Genomic DNA, 19,579 nt, shown 5'->3' with positions numbered 1-19,579 from the left:
TTATATAGTTAAAACGTATCTTCTGCTTATTTTCTATTAACACAGACACCCTCTTCACTGTCATTTTTCCAAGCTATAGATGCAAGTCGTTGGCTGCAGCAAGGCAGCTCTTCTAGCCTTGGACAAGGGTAAAGCTGGGCGCACAGGTCACAACCTGTGCGATGGCCCTATGGTATGTTCCACTTTCTCCTCCATGACCTCTGTAACCATTTAGCATTCCAAGAAAACAACTCTCTCTGAACACTTGAAGGGCAGAAAGCTTCTGTGCAACAGATGCATCCCATCCCTCTAATAAAGATGACCTTGCTTACCTTCAGCAGTTTGACTGTCTGCCTTCAGCCGCAGGCTGCTGTCCCCGCAGTCCATAGCTCGCCGCAGGGACAGGCTCCCGGCTGCTCCAGAGCGAAGGGCTTTGGGTGAGTTACTTTTCTTACTGGCAGCTGCAAAAAATATTTGAAGATGTGACAAGTGTTCAAACTGCTGCATTATTCTGTCTTTATGCCTCATTTAAGTGAAATGAGGCTTCATATTAGTCTCATTGATCATTAACTCCCAATCCTGCACAAAACTTCCACTAGTCTTCCAGTTCTTTAGTCCACTCACGTTTGCAATACATTTCTTACTCATCTTGGCTCCAAAATGCAAGCAATAACTTGGATCAAACCCAGAAGGCTGGAAAATCATCTCTCCCAGGCAACAGGGAAGTGAAAGAGGTTTAACAAGTGCTTTAATTCAGGATCATAAGTAACAAAGCACTTGTACAGCCTTCATGCTGATGTTCAAAAGATTCCACACTGGCCTACCAGTAGGACTCAGTGACAGTACCTGAACAGACTGATACACAGGACCTCTTTGGAAGAAGTCACCATAGAAAAGTCTCTACAGAGAGAACCTTGGCTTACTTGAATTTTACCAAGATTTCAAGTTATTGAAGCACAGCAAGTTCAGAATTAAAAAATTTTGTTACTGACAAGCATCATGAAACATCCTCAAGTTCACAGACAGGTCAGACACAGAGCAGCAGCCACCAAGATATGATCAGCTAGGATCAGCCTGACAGTGATTCAGCTTCAGAACATTCTCACTGCCTGAGCTGTGTTATTGGTTGTGGAGCAGAAGTTTTGCTGCTTTTACCAAGAAGGCCTGAAGTCAGTTTCAGTAACATTTGCTTACTCAAAGGCAGTGCAGGTTTTTTACATTTCTCAACTCTAACAGCTGAACTTGAGTAAGGAGTAAACATAAAAGGTCTTTTTCCAGATGCCTGGATATATAAACAATCTATACAACTGGCATTTGTAGGAGAGACATTTAAATCCCCCCTCTCCTATGGACTCACAATTCCTTATGTAACAACTGGTAACTGAAGACTTGGTCAGCAGTTCCATTCCTATCTCTTGCAGCTTGCTGCAGCTCTCTGTTCCACAGGCAGCTAAAGCGCCTTGCTCAATGGAGAAGAAGCTGGGCTGTCCATCACAGGAGCCACCACTGCTGCTTCTCACTTCTGACAGTTGGTTTTTTACATCAGACATCTTGCTCCGAACTTCAGCCATCTGAGTTTTAAGTCTTTTCAGCATCTTCAGGTCAGGTGGTACCCGCCACATTGCCTGGTGTCTCCGCTGATCTCGATCTTTTAGAGAATAGGATGATGCTTTTACCAAAGGAAATGTTAAAGAACATAACAGGTAAGCAAAATTGTTCTAAAAGAAAAACAGACATCTATTTTTAACAGCTGTAAGAATTCTACCTTTTGCCCTGCTATAAAAATGAGGGACAGAGACATATTCGTCTGCACTGTTATGGCACCAGAATACTTTGGTTGCAAGCACTTCACAGCTATCAGAGCAGATTTTCACTCTCTGCCTGCTGGGGAAGGCCCCAAAACTTGCTCACTGGAAGAAGCGAGGCATGCAGTACTGCATGAATTCTGATGACAACTGAGCCATCATTCCCTGCTGCCAGGCAAGCTCACGCTCACAAGCCTGCTTGCCAGTGAATATATAATTTTATAAAAACACTTAACAAGTGCTGGTATAAGACTTTCATACCACCACCACTTCACATTAACCACCAGAACTCAAAAGAAATCTGAAACTAGGGAAGGAACTCCCTAAGTGTCTAACACCAGAAGATCAGGTCAAGGAGCTAATACCCGAGTAAGCCTACATGCTGCTCAGCCAGAATTACATCAACTTTGATGTATATTGAAAGCCTTATAAATTCTGTGTTGCACTGCAAATTCAGCTGTTCAAAACTGTAAAGTCAAGTGGCTCTTAGAAACTTTCACCTTAGGAGGTGAATTCTGGAAAACTCCAAATGTAACAGCAGCCTTCTCTTATTGGTTGACTTGAATAAGCTCTTCAGAGAACCTCACAAAACAGGTCATTTCAGCTGTGTAGCCAGTAACTAAAGCTGACCAGGAAGCCACACAACAGGACAGCTTAATCTTGCACAAGTAGTGCAGGACAAAGTGCAGACCTCTTAAGGTCCTTTTGTCTAGGACTTCTTCCACACAAAAGAAAGCTGAGCCTTACAGTTCAAGTGCTGCTTCCCCTCTTAGTGCTTATGGAAGTGCCTTCCATTTTGGGAAATACACATTACCTTCAGCTGAAAATTCATCTGACAAACTGTTTAAGTGACTACATTAGAAAAGCCAATCACAATCAGAACAAATAATTTGAGTTAGCTTTTAGATAACCAATAATTTATTTGGCCCATTTGCTACATTATTTCTCTTCTGTTCTATTGTCATTAAATGGTTGTTTCAGAATGACCCCAAGTAAGACATTGCACAGCAGTGGGCCAGTGAGCTACAAATAAGTGTTAATCATGATAAATGCATTAGTGCAGTTTGATTTACTTTTAATTCTTCACTACCAAAACCAGATAAACAAGCAAGCTTCAGTAGCAGCCATAGATGCTAGAACCTTGCTTCTGCTGTTTGCAGTTGAAGGGTCCTAACTGAGCCACAAACACTCTTACAAGTCTTCGTTATTTAAATACCATTACTATATTTTCCTCCTGACATTTTTATAATTTTTGTTCCACAAGTGCTTACATGTGCTTTTTCAGCCTTACTACTACACACATTTTCTAGGTCTCATTTAAGTGCTTTTTTTCACATAGAAGTAAATTCCAGGATTTATTTCCTTGTTAGGAGACACTGTGCTCCTAGTGCTCTCAGCCACTACGTGCACAAACTGTGTGAAGTGAGAGGTGTAATTGCCTCCTCAGCAGAGAGTTGTTTTGGGTTATTTTGTCTTTCAGTGCTAATCCCTTCTAGAAAAGGGCCTTTCACTCATCTCCCACAGTCACAGCCAAAGAAATTGCACGAACTGCCTCCCTACAGTGTTGCTACTCAAACCAACCAGCCAGTTCAGTCACATCCCCCAAGAAAAGATGAGAGAACCTCCTTGATACACACTTCTAGTTTCAGTTGAGTCACTTGGCATTCTCAAGCTGAGGTCAACCATGAAGACAAAGGATGTGTTAGAGCTGGCAGAGCAGTGCAGCATACTGATGAGCAGAGATGATATGCAAATTTTGCCATCAACTTGTCTCCCTCTTCTCTCTCTCCCCTCCTCAAACTTGCCTCTAACTCTGGGACTGCATCCTCAAGACATTTCCAGATTGCAATTAAATAATCTGAGATGTACAGTTACCTCTGTTCTGCAGAAGAGAGGCAGGTGGACGTGGCTGAAGGCCCCAAAGGTTTTCCATACCATTTCTGTCCTTTAGATCCAACAAGTGGATTAAAATCAAGGGATCTATATCTAATAAACCACTACTGGCTGTTGAACCCAGGGCACTTCCTCCCCGCCTTGAAGATCTACCACTGGTGCTGGTGTAGCCATGGCTGGTACCTATGGAAGAGTTGGAGGAAAAGAGTATGCTTAGACTTGACACAGGTTCTACAATCAGATTAGGAATGAAAACATTCCAGTAAACTTAACAAGACAGCAGCATTATTTAATGGATTAATAGATTCTGAAAGCTAATCAGATATGCTTCTGACTAAAAGTTTAAGCCAAAAACCACCGGGAGGTGGAAGAGAAGAAGAAAAAAAAAAGGACTTTGCTTCATATCTTTCATGCAAATCTCTTAATAGATTAGTAAACAAATCAATATAATGAACATTTATTCTGAATAAAAGGCACAAACTTTCTAGGTCCCTGCTGTCAATTAGATAAGAGGGGGAATCTTCAGTTGAGTTCTACTCTGTGTTATGATGTTCGCAATACATAGTGGCCAAGGCACTCAAAAGATGAAGAGTCTTCAGAGAAAATAGTTTGATGCAAGACATGAAAATTCTACATTTTAGTAGAAGTCCCTTCCAACACTGACAGATGACATTGCTAACATTCAGACTGGAAAATAGTACAAGCAGGTAAATGCAAGAAGCTCAAGTAAGGAGATTGTCAGCTTTTATAAAAGCTGTCAAAAATTACTTTCTAAAAGCTCCTAAATAAAAGCTGCGTTCGCTGCCACTGTGCTCTTACTCTAAAGTCTGTGCTTTCAGAAGGAAAGAGACGTGTCCCTCAACTCCCTTAGCTCACCAGGAGTTTAAGACATTTTGAAACACCAGCTAGAAGCAGAACATTTAAGGAAATCTGTCTATCAAGCACTAGCAGACTTCCACAGCAGCATAACAACCACTTCCAGTGAATGCCATTTCTGATTTCTTTGCCATAAATAAATATACTCAATATATGTATATTTCTTTCAGAATCTTATTAACCTATGGCTAATTTAGGCTACAATCATCTTTAGGCAGCAAGAGATTTCAGAGCACCCTTTCATTTATTGTATTTAAAATGTATTTCTGCTTGACCTGTAAGGATTCTTTACTTCATTCTCTTCATGTACTTCAGGTTTTACAGTACAGTAAAACCTGACTGAACATGCCACACATTCAGAGGCCACATGGATATCAGCAAAAATTGCAAAAGCCTCCTTCTAAACTTATGTATCACTCTTCAACAAGCACATTTAGAAGATCACACCCTTTTTTAAAATTGAAGCAACAAAATGTTTCTGCTACACTGCAATAATTGGTACAAACCACATGATACAGCATTTCCAAAAATAGAAATGCCTGCAGAACACACAGTTTGGTGCTGCTTCCAAGAACAGGGAAAGGAATCCAGCAGCATTTCACATATATGGGAATTCTGAAGGCTCTTTTTCATACCTGATGCTCCAGCAGTAGCAGCAGCTGCTGCATCTTCCATGAGATCTCCTTCTTCCAACTCCATATTACTGCTATACTCCACATCATTTTCTCCAGACCTTGAGAGATGATTGGGGTGGAAAAGGAGAATGCAATTATGAGCTTCTGTCAGCTCTTGTTAAACCTTATGGTACATACCTTGAAAACAACATTTTTTGCACTTCAAACTACAAAAACTCAACACATCAAAGTGTGTTAATTAGATGACTGACTCATCATCCAGGAGTCCAAAAGTGCCATACTGCAAAATCTGATCCTGCAGTCTTCTATATTTGTATGTGTTACAACACATTCTCATGATTTAATGAAGATGCTAAGACTTGACATTGTGGTCTCAGCTAGGAAGCTTAAATTCTCTAGCTTAAGTAACAGTCTTCATCATCACTTTCCTACTACTACAACACTTCCTAATACCAAACCTCTCTTTCATTACAGTGTAGAAACAGATTTCTTAACAGCATTTTGGGAAAGAACCTTCACAGACTATCACTTGTCAAAGGCAGAATACAACACTAAAGCAAACTAAGACATTGGGAAGATAGCACCTAGCTGACCAAAAATTCTATGTTTAGTGTTAAATCCTTCAGTTCATGTTGCTTCCAGTACAGGAAATATTCCTCATATTGCACTGGAATCCCCCACACAACTGAACTGTGATAGAGTAAATGAATAAGTTTCCACTGGAATTAGGATGATTACCCTGGTACACAAGGTGATGATCCAAAAGGCATTTGAAGTTACTTACATAGTTTCTTCATCAATATCATTTTCTTCAGTGTTACTAGTTGCTGTTGAACTAGCTGAAGAGCTGCTACCATCAAGGTGGTTCACCTCATCTTCTCCAGCAAGATCTATATCCAGCTCACCATCAGAGAGCTCATGCTACAGGAAAAACAGAACAAGTCTTTATAAAAAGAAACACTTAGGTTGTACTTGGATGCATTCACCAAAAGCTATGAACAGAAACTCTCCTCCCCAGAGTGTCACACTAGTATACAAGAGTTCAGAGGGTCTCAAAGCACAATAAAAGCTTGTAGCAAACAGAGAAGTTGGATTTTATTTCAGCTGCAATTTGGAAACTTTTTTGTCCTGAGATCTATTAGTTCTGTTCTGGAACATTTCTCTAGTGTCATCTCACTGCTAGCTTTCAAGCATGTTATCTCCTATTTCCACACAGAGGATAATAAACCTAATTTACAATTCAGAAGTTCACCTATGTTTCTACTGCTATCCTATCATAAACACTGCACACAGAGAGGCAGGAAAATGGTAATTCCTACATTTAAGTCTTCCTGCTGGAGCTTCTCCTCCTCCTCTTCCTTGTTATCTCGCACTAATCCTGGAGCAGCAACATTCTCAAGTAGTACTTCAGTGCTTTGTCCAGATTTCTTCGATCTTGCTTCTGAACCATCATCATTCTGGGGACTAAGATGAGTGTCTGGAGGTGAAATGCCTCGTGATTTCTGAGTCCGGGAAAGTTCAATCGCCAGCCTCTTAAATATTAGAAGGATACACAAAAGCACATGTAGAAGACAACAATGGAGCATCACCATCAAATCATGTAAATTCAACTTAAATATATACTATTTTAATAATGTGAATATTAAACTACTAATAGCAACTCAAGTTAGCAATTGTCAAATATGAACTTTTTAACCTAAAAAGGATAATTACTGGCATTTTACATTAACATACACACTTACTTCTTTAAGGTTATTTATTTGTTGAATATAACTTGTCTGAGCTGCTTCCAGTTGAGCAATGTACCAGTGCTGATCTCTACACTTCTGGAAGAAGGTTGGTGAGCGAACTTGGAACCTTCAAAAAGACATTTGAGAAGTTTTGTTGCTTTTATTTTTCAAAATCTGAAAAGCCTTGCATAAGAACATCATAGGAGCTGAAACCTAGTCATGAAACAAACTTAACAAGACATGTCCTTCCTATACTCAGTATCATGAATGCACTGAAGGGCAACAGTAAATATTCTGTAGGTGAGACAGTTACCTTCACAGGCTAACATAACAAAATCAACAAACATCACAAAGCATTTAACAGGAGGAAGAAGACTGAAGTACATGGATAAAGCTTCTATGCTGTCACATTAAAAGTTCCATTGACAGCATCAGCTCTCTTACAATACAGACTTCCTTCATTTCCAAAGCTTTCCCATGCTCACTATAACTGTTTCTAAAGAGGGGGAGAAAACACCCTTTTCCTTTAATTACTTTAGCTACATATCTCCAACCCAGGCTTACTAGTGTCAAGTGTAGCTACTTCACAAAGAAATAGATGTACTTAAAGTTTCCACAGCTCCCTTCAGCATATTTTCTTCTTTAAAGCTTATGACAATCCATTTATGACAAAACATGTCACAATTCTTTTAAACTCAGCTACTTAATTATTTCCTGTTTCAGCAGTAGGCGTGATACTGTGTGAAATGATAGCAAGAAGGAGCCCCACTGAGCTGTGCTCCTTACCTTAGGATGACAGTGTCATTTTGCCTGTTTAAGTAGCCTTCATTGGCCAGCAAGTCCAATCGGAAGAACCTGTTGTAGCCCCAGCATTCTCCAACTTCAAAATCAGAGGCAAACTCTCGAATGATGTTTTTGGTGGAATCGTTGGTGGACTGGTGAACCATCTCTACACGGTACTCATACCTACACAGGGGAAGATTACAGGTATTAATACTAAAAGAAAGATGTCAGAATTGCTGAATACATCAAGTCGAACAGAACTGCGCTTCCTGGGAGGCTTGTATGCTCTGCTGAAGAGGTGGGTCAGACAAGATTTTACTTAACACTTATATAAAAGAGTACAAGGGGGGTGAAAGTAGTAATAGGAAATTGAGTTGTAAACCAACCCTAGGATTCAATACTAGGAGACAGATACTGTTATCAGCTGTTTTGCCAGGTTGCTTTTTATTTCAAGAAAGCCACTGACTAACAACTTCAAAATATTGTCTTAGGGCAAAATTCAAAGCTCAATGGACAATAAAAGTTCCACTCTGCTTTTCAAGAGGGCTCTGCATCAAACCCTAGCAACACTATAGCATGAGGTCATTCTCTGCAAACCTCTCTAGATGCTTTGCCAATAGAAAAACAGGTGCTTTTACTACAGGTTTGCTTACTTGGAAGTCTCTGGCAATCCAGCAGACAGCTCCAAGAACACTGACAGGTAGTAGCCTCGTACTACTCCATTTCCATCCTTGAAACAAATAAAATTGAGAGATAAATGGTTGAAAAAAGTAAAAGCCAGAAAAGCAAAACAAAACTCCTCTATGTACCCTCGACATTTAGAAAACAGCTTCAATCAACAAACAATATGCAGTAGTATGCTACAGTAGTATGCATACTTTGTATGATACAGTTTTGATTTTTAGTCTTTGTAACCTAGAACTCCACCTGTAACTTGAACCAACATGGAGTTTGCATCTGGAAGCACATACACAGTCTAGTATGAATACCTCAGATTTAATCTCAAAACAGAGATTTAATTATTCTATTAACATCTTAGGGCTTCAATTAAGTGGAAGACTAAGGAGACAAACACATGTCAATGTGTCAATGTTTATTTAACCTATAGGAAAAGTAGCAAAAGGCTCATAAAATCTACGTAGCCATTTATTACGGTCCAGTTCTTTAAGTTCTCAACATGAAAACTGGTCAGGTTATATATTAGTCCTGAAATATTTAACACACAGACACATTTCAAAGCTATTTAACTTTTGAAAGAAAAGCCATTTCTTCAGAAAAAAACATGCAACGTGAAAAAGTTAGGCCAGTTAACTAATAAACAATATTAGAATCACCAGAAATCAGGAAAAAATATGGCAAAACCTCCATCGCGCTCACCTTAACCACAGATGAAGAACAGCTCAACTTGAATCCTCTAGGTTGAAGAAACATTTCAACTTACCATTAAAAAAAAATAATTTTAATGCCTTCTGACAGCTCACCTTATGTAGTCAATCCTGAATTTACAATACTTTGGAAACTTAAACAAGGGTGCTCCTCTGCATTGAAGGAAAGCAGTTCTCGGCATCCATGGGCTTAACAGATTAATCTAGTTCTCTGAAGATGCCATGTAAATCACCAATAAACAAAACCTGCACTCCAGCACTACACATATTTCTCCAAACACAGTTGTAGGAGCAGCCAGAGCTTCCTGGAAGCACTGACCAGACTAGTGGACTGTAAGAAGATCACATGTTGTGGGTTAACATTCCAACACAGACATGCTGCTTCAGAAATCTGAATATTCAGCCCACTGAAAGGAGAGTAGTAGAAGACAAACATTTTACTATCAGCACCTGAGAACTGCATGCACAGTAAAACAGATTCCCCTTCAACTAATACCTCATCCTCCTCCAAAGTTCCCAATTAATTATTGTTCATAAACATAAGTACAGTAAGTTATGCTATACCTCAATTCTGCAAGAAACATCTGCAAGAACCACTCAGACAGAAAGGGTAAAAATATCTATTAAAGTTCCTATGGCATATTGGTAAAACCAATTTTTAATTGCTTTTAAAGTAACCAGATGGACTAGACTAAGAATGTTCATGCTGGATATCTGGAGGCAGAGGGGGGATACTCCAAAGGCTGGTGATCAGCTCTACAACCTTATGATATTCTTTTCATGAGCTTTTTATATACAACACGAGAAGAAACTAACTGGTATTTCCTCACAAAAGAAGCATATGAATGCTGGTTAAATGTTTTGGATGGGATAGCAACTCCAGTTGAAAATATAACTCACTGGATAAACTTTTAATCTCCAGCAAAGTCCTGACACTTGGAGAGGCGGACTGTAAACAGGATCTGCTCGCTGGCGCAACGTACTAGTGAGAAAGGAGAAAGAAACATTTGCTATTGGGACCAAGCAAAACCCTCCATGAAATAGTGAGCTGCTTGCACACTGGCACTCTTACACTCTAGAACCATCCTTCTTGCTGCAGAAAGCAGACAGCAGCACGTGAGGCCCATGCAAAATGTTGTGTCAATACAAATACACATATTCCTTGCAAAATTATCCAATCTCTTTTAAAAGAGAAAAATAGGTAGTTAGCTAAAAAGATATTCCATGATAAAGGCAAAGAGTTTAGCTAGGAGTAATTGTTCCCCTCTTAAACAAGAGATTTTCTTATTGCATTCCTATAGCTTAGTTCATATATTCATATGTAGAGACTACTCAATGTTTTAAAGAATATTACTCATGTACAGAAGAAACAGGAAAATCTTCCAAATATTTACAGTAATTTAAGATACATTCTTACCTGAAGTTTTCCAAGACAAATGTAGTTGAGTCATAGGCTGGAACCAACTCACTGGAAAGGGAAGGAGGAAATAAATAAAATAAACATTCAGATTTAAACTCACCTCAGAGAAGCATCTAATTATTCTTTTCAGAAAACATGCCAAGAAAGTAGTTCTGAGATGGCATCTAAAAGCAAGTCAAACGGATTTTTTGCTAGAGAACAGAAAATTATTTGAGGAATTCTTTAAAGACTTCTCTTCTGATTTTTTTGGAGATGCTTTTCAGTCAGCTAGCATGAACTCTCCACAGATTTCCTCAAAACCCAGCACTAGCAAGACTCTCTTTATGAAGAACTGTGCTATGAAGTGATTTTGGATACATATTCTGAATTAAGGTGACCTGCACAGGAATCTCTTGAGAGCCTTGCAATTATATATTGAATGACCCAATAATAAGAGAAAAAGGACAAATCAGTAAACTACATGTAAAAGAGGAAAAAAAAAAAGTCAGATGGAACCCACTGTCCTGACTCCCCAGCAGGGAGTACAGACATAAAATAAGCCCTGCTGGAACAGAAAAGCCTACTTGCTGCATTGCAAGAGGAGTAAGTTAAGCAGTGAAACATTTTCTGTGTATAAGTCTGGACCCTAACTCAGGGATACCAAACTTAACCCAGAAACAGAAAGAATCACGCATTGCCACCACCCATGTAGCTGAGAAGTATGACTTGCTTTCCTAGAAGGCTCTCCAGATCCTATCCATCAGCTACCAAACACCTACTCTTTCCAACCTACATGTTACCACATGGTGGTACTGTCCTGCCCCAGTTTCACAAAAGACTGACACATAAGAATACACCTGCCTCCCAGACTCACTGGAACATCCTCCTCCATCCAGTGGTACAGTAAAATAGGAAAGAGATACTATCCTCTAAGATACTTTAAACATTTTTTAAACAAGCAAAACAAACCTTTGTAAGGTGGCTTTCAAGTTTTAGCTACACCAGAAAGGAAATGCAATGCTTACCTTGTGAAGTCTGGAGGGACAGGAGTAGTGACAAATGAGGCCATAGGCTTCCGATGAACCTGCTGGAACATCATCAGGATCTCTGAACTTTTGGATATCAACTCACTCTTACTGCAGGATCGTAACTATATGGGGAAAAAAAACAAGGAGGAAGAAAAATCCTTAGGTCCACTTAAACGAAAAGACACAAAAAGTCTCAAGAAATATCCATCTATTAATAGTTTAAAAAATAAAATAAAAAGAAAGGTCAATAGAGGAGGGATCTATGTAACACAACATTTCAGCTCTTTTCATAATCACCTGATGTTCTACTTCTTGAAGCAGGGATTCCAGAAGTTCAGTTTCTTGAGTAAGCGATGTCTTTTGACCTGTTTAAAGAGAAGAACACGTGCCTAAAGAAAAAAGACATACTTACTGGATTTTAAGAAACAGAGTTGTTTGGTTTTTTGTAACTGGAAGCTGCCCCAGAACTTACTAAGGTAAAGGATTTATAAATATACCAAGGTTGATTGAGAAAACATCTTAAAAGCAAGCCTAGGTTTTAAATTAGAGCTGTAGTAAAGAACACCCTTGAGGTTAGGACAGTAATGAAACATTCTCTGGCTCAGAAATGGGGGGTTTGTTGTTTGGGGCTGCTTTCTTTGAAAACACAAATAAACCCCCCCAAAACAAACAAACCAACCAAACAGGTTTGAGTTCACTCTCATTCAGACAAGCCTCTCTGACACTTTTCTCCTGAATGTCAAAGTGAAGAGAAATAGTGGCTTTTAAGTATTTTCTTTATAAACAAGAACAAACAATGCTTAAACATGACTGTACCATAGTAACTACATAATTAACCAAAAGCTTTGCTGTAGGTAGAAGTTTTTTGTCAGCTGTTAACTTGCCTAACACTGTGAAGTGTGTAAGGGATCATACTCCCAGGGCAAGAAAGTTTCTCAGTATATTTACACATTGTTAATACATTACTCCTGCTTATAACAGATCTGGCAAATACCCACCCATGAGTGTTATAAGCTTGTTCTTCAGCTGAGTGTCTAACCGGGCAATCATCATCTCCACCGCATTCCTGATCTCCCGAACTCGCTCATCCTTGGCACTTCTCACTGCCTCCACATTCCTCTCCTGAAACAGGGTTCAGAAAAAAACAAACAAACAAAAAGAAAACTTTCACACTTCGGCACGTTTTACTCATTTACACCTTGATTCTGCTCTCTCAGATCCTAGAAATATCCAGGTCTCCCTAGAGTCCCATCCAACACTATTCTTCTATGAGGGGAAAAAAACCCCAATCCTGGTTCTTATTGAAGCTTTCACATTTAGAAAAAGAAAACAAGCCTGTGTTTTTGGATGAGCTGCATGACAGGATAGTCCTGTTGCCAGCTGTAAAGACTCTTTTGACTTTTACTGAACACATAAGCGTGCCCTCTGGTGGGTGACCAAAGGTTAACAGTTAAGTTGAAGTACATAGAGATTTGTCATACAGGCATCCTTCAGTACCAAAATTTATATTTACTGCTGTCAGTTTCTCTTCTGTAACTTGAGCAGCACAAAAATGTTACCTTCTTGGTAACAAGAATAATTTGATAAAAATAGTGCCCTTCAGCCTGGAAGCTGAGGGCTGCAACTCTCTCAACAAATATAAGTTTTTGTAAAACAGTCACATCTGAGCTGCTAGAGAGCTAAGCTACCACTGCATGTGGCAAAAAAACTACCTGAATAATAGCATAGACAAAAACCATACAGAAACTTGTTTAAAAAACCCCTTATTTTATTTGCACAAAGACAATAAATGTAACAGCATTCAGCAAAACACAAAAACAGCCCTTCTTAGAATACAAGAAATTACTCAATTGTTGGAATTCAGACTGAATCTGCCAAAGCTGAGCATGTTGGTATGTGGATGTCTAACACATTTACCCCCATGGGGCAGGAAAAGGAGGGACACAAACTTCAGATCTGTCACTGCCCATACTCGAGGCTCAAATATACTTGTAGCTTATTAGCATAAAGACAGGAAAATAAGCTCTATAAGAACCAAGTATTTTTTTCACATGTTTAGCATGACAGACTGCACTTTTGTAAGTGTTGATAAAAATACAACTTCCAAATAACTGCACAATGCTAGCTTTTGAATATCACAGCCAAAAAGAAGAATTCCCTGTTACACAACTTGCATCCTTTTCTGTGTGGCAACTGCAAAAACAGTACTGAGAATATGTTGATCTTTCCACAATGTGTATAGAGATGATAACTAAAAAGTTAAATGTGTCTCTGTGAGATTATCTCTGAAAAGGTGCATAATGAGCATCTGAAATGGTGCACCACTTCCTCTTCCCGCTTCACAGTTTTCCTTTTACAATGGTGTAGTACAGAAACACTTAACATTATCTTGGATCAATTTCTTACCACTTCTTGCACCAAACTGATCAATTCCATGAGCCTTCTCCTCAGCTTTACCACTTCTTCATTTACTTTTGTGACATGTTGCTCATAGATTTCTGCCAATGGCTTAAAAGTATGCCCTCCATGCTGTTAAAAAAAGGGAATGGGGAGAGAGAAATAATAGAGCATCCCATTTTAATTTTATTCCACTCCTATTAAATTACTGAAAGAGAGGGGAAGAAAGCCTCCTAGTGTATCACTCATTCTGGAAAAGTTCCAAAGCAGATTGTACGTAGGAAGCCTGTCTTTCACTTCCCTTCCTAAGTCATGAATTTGGCTTTCATACCATCAAAGATTCCTGTCAAGACTTATCTGGAGTCTCATCAGTCCTCCAAAACTAAACTGCTTCATTCACTGTGCAATTCTCCAACACATCAAATAATGATAGAAGGGTTATCTTATTATTATTAAATCACCCTTCCCAAAGGCAGCACACTGTTAACCAGATATTCCAAACAAGGACAGTAGGCTCTCCTTGAAATATTCAATGGAAAGGATAACAGTGTGGTGAGCTGCACTGCTAACACAGCTTTGAAAGTTGCATTAAAGATTACAGGCCAGGAGTAAGTGTTATCTATCTTCTCTGAGAAAGATTTCTTCCTTTGCCCATAAAATTCTCAGGACCATCTACAGTTAATCCAATGTATCATGAAGTTTATAATAAGTAAAGTAATTCTGACCTCATTTCAGCAAAAATTCAATTAGCTTCTCTAATTATAAACAAAGGTATCACCTTTCACAACCAATGTTCACACTAAATGATAAATACATATAAAGCTACATATTTGCATGGCAAGTCAACAGCCATAAGAACAGTTTCATAGCATTTCTGTTTCTTCAAACTGCTGTCAAACATAATATTTGCAGTCTCTTATTGTAAAATATAACATGCATCCAAGCAAGTCTTTTCTTACCATCCCTCCCCAAAGAGCACACTGGTGGCAGATGCACTTCTTACAGGTCCAGCAGAAAACACTAAGCTTTTCATGATGATTTTCACACCTAAAACAAAAATTAAACATTACATCAACAGAAAATAGCTACAAATTTTCTGCAAACTCAAATTAACATTTTCACTTGTTTTGGTAGGTGACACTTAGAGTAAAGCATAAAATATCTGCAGAGTTTTGCAAGAAGAATACTTCTATTCAGTAAAAACCTTTTGGAAAGTAAATGTTGCTCTTACTACTCTCTCAGGAAGTATTACACAGAGACAAGAAAGTACATTACTAAAATTAGATTTCTCACCAGCAAATAAAGGATATCCTCAATTAATCAAGCTCAGAGTTCTCAAAGTTAATACTTCACATTATTAAAATCTAATAATATGCAACCTGAAGTAACCACAGAGCAATGTTTTATAAGCTTTTTGGACAAACTGATCTTGTAATTTCTTAAAATATGAGGAACAGCATCAATCAAGAAACAGCACAGAGCAGGCCAGACCTAAAATGCAGGCCTTTCCTGTCCACTAGGATTCAGGAACCTGGGGAGCTGGCAGGTACAGAACACATAATTAGTCTCTGTCCATTTTTCAATTATTCTTCTCACACTTTTCTCCTCCAAATCTCCAGAATATATATTAGAACATATAACAGCACTAGTAATGGGAAAAATAAGGAGAAAAGCCTGCTGAGAAAATACTGACAGCTGCTCCTGGGAATACATCAGAAAATACTGGAGGCTCCAGAGACAAGGAAGGACAATGAACAGCAGTAACATGACAGATATAGCAAGATTAGTGCTTTCTGTGGGACTTCATGTATTTTCTCTGATCTCAAACTGGGTTTATTAATTACATTTCCACAAGGGACTGGAAGACATCTTCTAAGACCAGCTTCTCGGCTTTTATGTGCCAAGACACCAACTCAGCACCCATAGTCTTAATGGGATTGTCAAAGGAGCAAGGCATTAAGAGAAGACTTATTTCAGAAGTATGGTCACTAAAAAGGGCTAAAAGCCTTATGTATTAATACCCTTCATGCTTCTCACATCTCTCATTTTAACTATATTCAATCAAACTAGAAATAGTAGTAGTTTTCTAGGCAAACACATTAAAGAATTTTTCTCATTCCATTAAGTATGACAGAAATGAACTCCAACTTCTAGTCAGTGAACACTGAATAAATTCAGCTTAAATACAAGTTATCACTTTGTTCCCTGATTTAAATAATGAGCAGAACTTTAGAGTTTGCTCATATAAGGCAAACTCCAAAACATTTCTTGTGAAGAGGGCTTCACTTACTTGTCTTTTTCGTTTTCTTCATGCTTTGTGAGATTGCACAGTTGAAGCGTATCAAGCTGTTGTGTGACCTCTTCTGCCCAACGACAGTTTACGAGCTCTCGCAGCTGCAGTGGGGCTCTGCAAGGAACAGCTACAGTTAGAGCAAGAACTCAGCTCCAGGAGCTAAAAGAAAAGCATTGGAGTTAATTCAGTTAATCACAGGCAAAAAGCTGAAACCGTACATGCCATTTCAGGAATTTCAAGTCAATTTGCACATCTGGGGGCTGAAGGAACGCAGGAAGCACTATCAAACCACCCCACAATAACACACAAAATAGCTAGATAGGGAACCCAGGAAATATTTCCAGATTTCTTGATGAACTCCTGGACAATGCTGAGCAAATAATTTCATTTCTTAGTTCTTCTTCAATTTCTCACATTAGTCAGCTATCTCCATTGCAGTGCTTCAATTATCCCCTTTGTAAAATGCAGACACATTTACCTCCTTACAAGCATTTTAGAGCTATGGAGCCAATGCTTTAAAAGCTGAGTATTTAAAAAGTTCTGCAGAAATAGTTGGTTAGTTCTCTTAAATATCACTCCTTCCTTAGGGGAAAAAATATGCTACCTTCCAATTTTTGGTCTACCAAGAGCTAGAATTGCTAGGCTGTCAAGAAGTGCTAAGGGGTGCCAGGGCTTGGGGGAACAGGATGGGGCACTACAATAAAAAAAAAATATATTTAAAAATCACAAATAAGACATTGCAGGTACTTATGCAAATTTGCAACAGATGTCTCAAAAATTACAAGTATAAAAAAAGTACAAATTTCAGCATGAAAACTAAAGTTTCTGGTCTCTGACACATGCATGAAGAATATTAAGAGTTCTAAGAGGAATAGTAATTACTCCTACTACACCAATTATATGCACTGAAAACAGCAGTGTGATAGGAGGAGAATAAAGAGCATGCTTAGCTTGTCAAAAAACCAGAACATACCTGTGCATAAGTACTACAACAGGGTAAATTTTTATAGTAACATCAGGCAGGTCTCAAAAATTCAAGCTTACAAATTTAGTGCAACCTGCACTCAAAATGAGGGCTCATAACAGGACAGTACACCCAACTCCTGGTAATTTATTTCTGATTTTATAAATACCTTACCTACAATGAGGGCACTGAGCTCTTTGTTCAGTCAGCCAGCGCTATGAAGGAAAAAGGGAAAGCATTTCTAAGACTATAAGAAAAGAACTGCAAGCAAGTACATTCTGCTATTAATTATGAGTTACTTCTTTTTATTAGTCTTTCCACATTTTTCCTCCTTTTACCGGTTTGTAATTTAACTGTTCAACCACTTAGTCACAGAAGCTGCTATTTGTGTCTTAGTAATGAAGTAACCACTTTTCTTTAGCTGTCAAAGACATTTCCATTAAAATTATACAGAGAATTTCGAGGTACCAAATATTCCATTAGAAACCACACAGCTGGTGCAGGCTCCCACCCTCATAGACTAAAGGCACATTTCAACCAAATAAAGCAAAAGACATAGCAAGCATATTTTTCAGAGTCTAAGTTATTAGTCTTCAAGGTAAGTTACTTCTTTCTCTTGAGCTATTTATAAGCAAGTTAGATACCTGCAATTCAGTGATCAAATCCACAAGGACCCTTTGAATGTTTCTTTTCCAGCAAGCTCCAAAGACAAGTAGCTGAGAAAAGAACTTCATCTGCCCACTATGACTTATAAGTGTAAATGCTCAGCAGTTGAAGAGCTCATATTTGTCAGCTCACTACTACATTTAAAGACTCATGAATAATTTCTCACCACCCAGCAACAATATGTCACCTAACATTCTTAATATGTAACATGAATCCTTCACCCACAGTTCTTGTCACAGCTTTCACAGTGAATGATGAATGTTCCAGTTTCTGGAAATACTACCCAAGGTCTGAAAACCTCAGCTGAACTGTCTCCCACTACACTAACACATGAGGAGGTGCTTCAGATGCTGTTTCAGCCTGCTCTACCAGCCTGCCTTGAGAGAGATTGAGCCTGTACCTCATTGTATCATACTAGTTTAGTGAGCATCTTAAAGCATCTCCAAGATAACAAGAGATGATGCTGTGACATTCTAGTGTTCCATACTGACAAATGGAAACTCAGCCTTTGATTCCTGTCCCAACTTTTGTCTTCCATACAGGCATCACTGACTCTCAACAGATGTTACAGAAGGGATCATTATGTGCCTGCTTCTTCAAAGCAATTATTCCAGATAGTCCCTATAACTAGCACTACTGAATGCAGTGCACAGCCTGCGAAGTTTTTCCTCAGTGTCATGAAAGATTTTGAAGGAGAAACTAAAGAGCACAGAACAGGAAAAGAGAAACGGTGGGAAATCCAGGAAAAGGGACAAAAAAGAAGCAAGAATTTGCTTGTAAGATTAGTAGCTTTTAAGTTCATACAGTTGCAACAATAAACTATAAAAAGCAAACTCACCCGAATACAACTGAAACAGCACAGCTTGGAGCAATGAGGACACAGACGTGCATCGCGCAATTTCTCCATACAAATAAAACATCGGAATACCTCAGCAATGCTCTGCAAAGGGTAGATTATCGCTATTGTTAAGCCACATACTTCAAACATATCAGAGTTGCATTGATTTTCCAGGCAGAGGGCCAGGTTTCATCACTGCAGACCCATTCCAAACAGCTACAGATGGCAGCTCTCTCTGAGATGCACCAAGTCAAACACCACAGCTCTTCTCTCCACGTTCTCCTACACTACACCTGCTCTTAGCACCCACTGTATAACACTATTCTTCTTCAAGGAATAGTTTCTTTCCTTGGCTTCTGTTTTTCCAAGTGGGTCTTTCTGTAGCCAAAGTATTACTCCTGCTTGTGTTCACGTGGGATTAAACAGTTGTCAGAAGACACTATGCTGCACCTGCAGATTTGGAACCCTCAAGTTTCAACATATTGACACCAAATTAACTGCAAAACCTGTTAAGTGCACATGTGCATTATACAGAATACTAACAATAGGGGTTTAATAGGATATGGCTTTTTTTTCTTTTCATTTTTGTAAGACTTAAATTTTTTCAGGTCTACCATTAACACTAACTCCACAATTTCTACACTCTTATCACACCCAATTTGGTGTGGACTTCCTCCAATCTTGGACAACAAAAATATAACTCTTTTTTACTATACCCATTTGAAGAGACAAGAATTTCCTTCAAGAATACAACCACCTCATCTCTCTCCATTCCAAATACGAGAAGAGTGTTTTGAAATACCAAGCTAGGTTTTCTTTCCATATTGATAGATTTTTCATTGGAAAAGAAGTTTTACATTGTACAGGAGTTAGATCCCTTCCAGCTTTAACGATGGAACTTTTAAAGA

The 19,579-nt window shown here is 38.7% G+C and overlaps 1 protein-coding gene across 1 annotated transcript in view; it reads right to left on the bottom strand.

The window, feature by feature from the left end:
• The window catches only part of TRIM37 (tripartite motif containing 37), a 23,437-nt gene extending 3,858 nt beyond the window's left edge, over nt 1-19,579 (bottom strand). The window contains exons 1-20 of the mRNA XM_010009070.1: nt 19,571-19,579; nt 18,672-18,773; nt 17,342-17,382; nt 16,201-16,317; nt 14,870-14,957; nt 13,920-14,042; nt 12,512-12,635; nt 11,811-11,878; nt 11,511-11,635; nt 10,504-10,554; nt 9,987-10,068; nt 8,355-8,431; nt 7,705-7,884; nt 6,931-7,045; nt 6,508-6,720; nt 5,973-6,109; nt 5,189-5,286; nt 3,660-3,860; nt 1,337-1,648; nt 312-440 (exon numbers count right to left, since the gene is read on the bottom strand). Coding sequence (XP_010007372.1) covers nt 312-440; nt 1,337-1,648; nt 3,660-3,860; nt 5,189-5,286; nt 5,973-6,109; nt 6,508-6,720; nt 6,931-7,045; nt 7,705-7,884; nt 8,355-8,431; nt 9,987-10,068; nt 10,504-10,554; nt 11,511-11,635; nt 11,811-11,878; nt 12,512-12,635; nt 13,920-14,042; nt 14,870-14,957; nt 16,201-16,317; nt 17,342-17,382; nt 18,672-18,740 — 2,350 coding nt within the window. The 5' untranslated portion in view covers nt 18,741-18,773; nt 19,571-19,579. The remainder of the gene's footprint in view (nt 1-311; nt 441-1,336; nt 1,649-3,659; nt 3,861-5,188; nt 5,287-5,972; nt 6,110-6,507; nt 6,721-6,930; nt 7,046-7,704; nt 7,885-8,354; nt 8,432-9,986; nt 10,069-10,503; nt 10,555-11,510; nt 11,636-11,810; nt 11,879-12,511; nt 12,636-13,919; nt 14,043-14,869; nt 14,958-16,200; nt 16,318-17,341; nt 17,383-18,671; nt 18,774-19,570) is intronic.

The sequence above is a fragment of the Chaetura pelagica genome, unplaced genomic scaffold (assembly GCF_000747805.2).
Source record: "Chaetura pelagica isolate M959 unplaced genomic scaffold, ChaPel_1.0 scaffold72, whole genome shotgun sequence".
NCBI classification, from domain to species: domain Eukaryota; kingdom Metazoa; phylum Chordata; class Aves; order Apodiformes; family Apodidae; genus Chaetura; species Chaetura pelagica.
Note: the sequence above shows the minus strand (reverse complement) of the source record. Positions and strands in the feature narration are given on the sequence as shown.